At 41.2% G+C, this 6,159-nt stretch overlaps 1 protein-coding gene across 1 annotated transcript; it reads left to right on the top strand.

Moving 5' to 3' along the window:
• On the top strand, positions 1–5,885 carry ZNF830 (zinc finger protein 830). Its single transcript, XM_060290207.1, has one exon. It carries the CDS (start codon positions 14–16, stop codon positions 1,154–1,156), a length of 1,143 nt encoding a protein of 380 aa, XP_060146190.1. The 5' UTR covers positions 1–13; the 3' UTR covers positions 1,157–5,885.
• Positions 5,886–6,159: the final 274 nt, after the last annotated feature.

Raw genomic sequence — 6,159 nt, 5'->3', positions numbered from 1 at the left:
TCGGGTCGCAAAGATGGCGTCTTCTGCCTCCGCTCGGCCTGAGGCGGGGAAACGAGTGGTTAATCAGGACGAACTGCGGCGGTTGATGAAGGAGAAGCAGCGTCTGAGCACCAACCGTAAACGGATAGAATCTCCATTCGCGAAGTACAACCGCTTGGGGCAGCTGAGTTGTGCCCTGTGTAACACCCCGGTTAAGAGCGAGCTCCTGTGGCAGACTCACGTCCTGGGAAAGCAGCACCGAGAGAAAGTGGCCGAGCTGAAAGGCGCGAAGGAAGCCGCCCAGGGACCGTCCGCCAGCGCAGTGCCTCAGTCCGCCAGCACAGTGCCTCAGTCCGCCAAGAGGAAGGCGCCGGACGCAGAGAGCCAAGATGCCAAAAGAGCGAAGGCCTCCCTGGTGTCTCAAGTACAGCCCTCCACTTCCGCTTTGCCCACCAACTTTGACAAAGCCGGAAAGGAGTCCACTAGGGCGACCCTCAGTAAGGCTTCGGGACTCGGTTTACTCCCTGATTATGAAGATGAGGAGGAGGAGGAGGAGAAAGAGGAGGGAGGAGGAGGAGAAGGGAAAAGAGGGGATGTCTGTAAGCATCCGGCCAACGCACAGGGCAAGGAACACTCACTTTCCTCCGCGCGGGAGGCAACCGGTAGTAGGCTGCCAAGCGATTTCTCGGACACAAATCCTCCCAAGGCCCCTTTAATTCCTCATTCAGGGTCAATTGAGAAAGCAGAAATACATGAAAAAGTGGTGGAAAGGAGAGAAAACACCGCGGAAGCATTACCGGAAGGGTTTTTTGACGACCCTGAGATAGATGCGAGGGTACGAAAGGTTGATGCCCCAAAGGATCAGATGGACAAAGAATGGGACGAATTTCAAAAAGCCATGAGACAGGTCAACACTATTTCCGAAGCCATAGTTGCCGAAGAGGATGAGGAGGGACGCTTGGACCGGCAGATTGGGGAGATCGATGAGCAGATAGAGTGTTACCGTCGGGTGGAAAAGCTGCGGAATCGCCAGGATGAGATAAAAAATAAGCTTAAAGAGGTTCTGACCATAAAAGAACTGCAGAAAAAGGAAGAGGAGAATGTTGACAGCGATGATGAGGTAGAACTACAGGATTTGTTGTCTCAGGATTGGAGGGTGAAAGGAACTTTGTTATAAGGTTTCTAAGACCCAAGAGTTCTACATCCTCTACGACTGTATAAAAAGTTCCACCTCTCAATACGATATCGTTTACTCCATGCCTAGAGATTTGGTAACTTGACTGGGTTGTCGAGATACAATGAGCCTGTGAAGATACCGCTTTGGAAAATTGGTGTAAAATATTTTTGAGGTAAAGGTGTTTTTGAAGTTTTCGAAGTATTACACTCAAATGCCCACTTTTTCACACACTTATAGATCCAAAGTTTGGGTTGTAAAAGCTGTAAGCTGTAAATATTGTACATATTAAATATATATTTACTTAAAAATTATGTTTTGAAAGTTATAAGTTAATAGAAGTCAGACCAACCGACAAGCTTTTAGATGAAAATCAAGTGTGGCATTTAGAATGTATATGGCTTTTTCTTTTCTGACTCCTAAATCAAACTCAAGAGGGTTGTCGCCGGGAGGGGGGTTGTTTTGTTGTTGTTTTTAAGAACACTACTCATATAAGTCATTCAGGGCTAATCAGATCTCTGTTTCAAAACCGTGTTCCAGGAGAGTATGGTGAAAAATATATGCCAAGTATGACCAACCTCCTTAATCCAAAGTTTCTCTTGATTAAACCAGTGATTCTCGGAGGTGGGTGCACAGGAAGATCTCATACAAAGATTTTTCAAAAGTGTATGTGGATCATCTAGGAAGCTTTTTAAAAAATTCATGTGCTTGTGCCCTACCATTGGAGAGATTCAGTAAATCTGGAGTGAGGCTCAGACACCTGTATTAGTTTTGATGGCTTCCCAGGTTATTCTGTGGGAATGCCCTGGTGGTTCAGTGGTTGGGACTCCGCGCTTCCACTGCAGGTGGCGCGGGTTCTACACCTGGTCGAACTAAGATTCCCGCAAGCCGCGAGGCACGGCCAAAAAAAGAAAGCTTCCCAGGTTATTCTAGTAAGGCCAAAATTGGAGCACCACTGCCCTAAATCCAGAACCTATTTATAATTTTCCAGGCTTTGTTTTTTCTTTAAATGACACATTCCGTAAGTTTACTGTCTACTGCATAAAAGAAATGCTACCTTTTATTTATATCCCATCTAATCTTAAATTTTGTTACATATTATAAATTAGGGGTCAGAGTTAACAGGGTCTATCAGTTGTAGGAAGGAGGTATAAGTTGTTTCTCTAGCGGTAACAATTAGCCTGTGCTGATCATCAATAGTTTAAATCAGTCCTTCTCCCTTTGGAGATAGAGGTATTCAAATAGGAAAAAGGAATTAGCAGTGTTCCAGGGATAGAAATGCATACAGCACATTCAAATAAAAGTGAGTAGTAATAATAATACCTAAGACTTTCTTATAAGCCAGGCAGAGTTCTAAGTGTTTTACATAAACTCAATCTAGTTTCCCTAAAGCCCAGGTTTTAAGCCCGGGGATAAGGTATAAAAAAGCCTTGAGTGTTAAACAAAAGAATTCTTCCTGTAGGCAATGTGGGCAAAATGGAAGTTTTTGAGCAGAGTCATATCTGCAAGAAATATTATGGAAGATTATTTCAGTTGCAGTATATAGAACGGAATGAACATGGGTAGGGGGTAGGAAGCTGGGAGAATACTTGGAAACTAGATTTTAAAAGCAAGGCAACTAAGACTGTAATTAGGTATGTATTGAAAGAAAAGTAATAGTATTGAAAGAATTTCACAGGAAGGGCTAACATTGACTAGAAGTGAAGAAAAACAGGAGATATATAGATGGAATTCAGGGGTGTTGGGTTTTTCTAGTGTGGGTGCCTAAAAGAAGTTATCTAACACTTATGGAGCATATTAATTGTCCTGCGGCCTTTGGCAGAAAGGCTTTGCTTTCCTGAGCTGTCCAGTGGATCTGTGATAGCAACTTCAGTTTGATAATAATAAGTTTATCATCTTACTATTTCAGGATGTGAGAAAGTACAAGGGGGGTCTTGAATGGTGTGCCAACTTCTACATGGGCCTAAGAGGCTAGGCTAATGATCTAGAGGAGCACTGAATATTAAAAATATAATTCAAGCCACATACGTATATTAAATTGTCTAGTAGCCACATGAAAAAGTAAAAAGAATGTGACATTAGTTTTATTTTATTTAATCCAATATATCCAAAATATTCCATTAAATTTCAATATGTAATCAATATTTAAGTATTATTAATGAAATATTTTACATTTTGGGGGTTCCTGTAGAAATGTATTTTGAAATCTGGGTGTATCTAATACATCTCAATTTGGACTGGCCGTATTTCAAGTACTCACTAGCCATATGTGACTAACGGCTACCATAAAGGACATCTCAGGTTTAAAGAGAAAGGTACTGGAACTTCCCTCATGGTCCAGTGGTTAAGACTCAACGCTCCCAATGCAGGGGGCATGGGTTCGATCCCTGGTCGAGGAACTAAAATCCCACATGCGGCACGACACAGCCAAAAAAATAAAGAGAAAGGTATCCAAGTGGAAAAATACATGATCAGGAGATAGTGAGCAGCCCAGTTTAACTGGAGCAGAGTGTTTATTCCTGACAACGGTGGGAGTTATCACTGAAAAGGTAGGTTACGAACCGTTGTGGAGGGCCTTGAATGCCATGCTCTAAGGAGTCGGAACTTTCACTGAGAGTTGAGTATCCTTGAGGTTGTTGAGTCCTTTACTGTAACACAGTTAAAGGATGAGCTTAAGGAATGCCAGGCATATAAACCCCCAGTGGGTTTTTAGGAGGACCCAAAAGCTCTCAAAATCTCCCAATGCTCTGTATCCCAGAGCATGAGTGATGGGTCCCTGATCAAAATCAAGTGAATCCTTGTTGTATCTGAGATTGATGTAGATAGCTACACAGGCTGTTGAATCCTTCTTGTTCCTCCATGCCTTAGAGAGCTCCTTTGTACCTCTTAGAGCTGTGGGAAATAGGTTTCGGCATTAGACTGCAAGTACCACCAGTGTTTCCAAATTGTAAGAATTGGTCCCAGGGATTTCTTCCTGTCACTTGTTCTGTTTTTAGAGAACCCCCCCCCCCCACAATTCAGCCAACATTTACAGGCATACCTCAAAGATATTGCAGGTTCCATTCCAGACCACCACAATAAAGTGAATATTGCAATAAAGCAAGCCACACAAATTTTTTGGTTTCCCAGTGCATAAAAAACTTATGTTTACACTATATTTTAGTCTATTAAGTGTGTAATAGCATTATGTCTTGAAAAAAGTACATACCTTAATTTAAAAATTCTTGTATAGAAAATGCTTACCATCATCTGAGCCTTCAGTGATCATAGTAGTAACATCAAAGATCACTGATCATAGATGACCATAACAAATATGATAATAGGGGGAAAGTTTGAAATATTGTGAGAATTATCAAAATGTGACAGAGACACGAAGTGAGCAAATGCTGTTGGAAAAATGGCACCAATAGAGTAGCTCAACACAGCGTTGCCACAAACCTTCAGTTTGTAAAAACAAATGTAGCACTATGAAGTGCAATAAAATGAGGTATGCCTATGTGTTAGAATTATTGTAAATACTACAAAAAGTAATTATGTAAATACTACCTCTCACCCAAATACAGTTCCCCTAACTTGGAGGAAAAAAAAAATTGCTGATCTCATAACTAGCCTTCAGATGTTCATTTGTCCAGTGCCTTACAATTTACAAAATGCTTTCACATAGATCTCATTTAATGATGGAAGTAATGACTACTTTTTACACACCAGGGAACAGAATAAGATGCTATGGAATTAAAATTGCAGGGAAAAGAGTATAACTTAGACTTAACACTTTTAATGTAACACTCACTAGATTAGTATGGAGTAATGGAAAGAACAAGGGAATTGGCACGAGAAAAGACAGGTTCAAGTTCCCACTCTACTTTTTTTTTTAATGAAGTATAGTTGATTTACAATATTGTGTTAATTTCTGCTGTACAGCAAAGTGATTCAGTTATATACTTTTTCATATTATTTTCCATTATGGTTTATCACAGGATATTTAATATAGTTCCCCCTACTCTACTTTTTAATGTCTAGTGATCTTGGGCAAGCCGCCTCTCTGAAACTTAAGTTTGCTCTACTATAAAATGATGATGATACCCCACAGGGTGTAGTGAGAGTCTAATAATACATGCATGTGAAAGGGGTTTATAAACTGAAGTTTATAAATAAAGCAATAAAAGTGTTTCTGCTAGTGGAATCTGGTCTAACTCTGCCCCATGCTGCTACTAACTTGCTAGCTTGATCTTAGGCTAATAATTTAATGCCCCTTAATTCCATCTTTAGAATGAGGGAATTAGAGCAGATGATTTTTCTTTTTTTTTTTTTTGAGATTTCTTTTAACTCCAAATAATTTTGCCATGAGACAAGTGGCGTCTCACCTTTTAAAGATTTTAAAAGTCATTCAGTTGACTATCTGGAGACAGAGATGGCCAAAGTATTGTTACTTTTACTTGCACGATTTGCCCAGGATAGTCCCAGTTGTCTTGGTTTAATTATGAATGGTGTCCCGTTTCACTCTCAACACTGTTCCTTTTTGCAGATACATATATAGGTATATACTCACCTACCTAAAAGTTTGATATGAGGAAAAACCACTTCTAATGAATGGAAGGTCTTAATGGAAATAGTATGTTTCCTGTTAATGATGCACCCATTGGCTAGCTACTTGGCTGGATGTTGTGTTAGGGGATTTGAGTCAATACATATGTGGGTAGGAATTATGGCCAGATAGATGACCTTAGGTTGGTTTGTTGTCTTTTTTTTTTTTTTTTGCTGTGTTGGGTCTTCGTTGCTGCGCACGGGCTTCTCACTGCTGTGGCTTCTCTTGTTGCAGAGCACGGGCTCTCGGTGAGCGGGTTCAGTAGTTGTGGCTCGCAGGCTCTAGAGCACAGGCTCAGTAGTTGTGGAGTACGGGCTTGGTTGCTCCGCAGCATGTGGGATCTTCCCGGACCAGGGCTCGAACCCGTGTGTCCTGCATTGGCAGGCAGATTCTTAACCTCTGCACCACCAGGGAAGTCCCC

This window comes from Globicephala melas, chromosome 20, assembly GCF_963455315.2.
Source record: "Globicephala melas chromosome 20, mGloMel1.2, whole genome shotgun sequence".
NCBI classification, from domain to species: Eukaryota; Metazoa; Chordata; class Mammalia; order Artiodactyla; family Delphinidae; genus Globicephala; species Globicephala melas.
The sequence above is the reverse complement of the archived record's forward strand: the minus strand, read 5'-3'. Positions and strand labels throughout refer to the sequence as shown.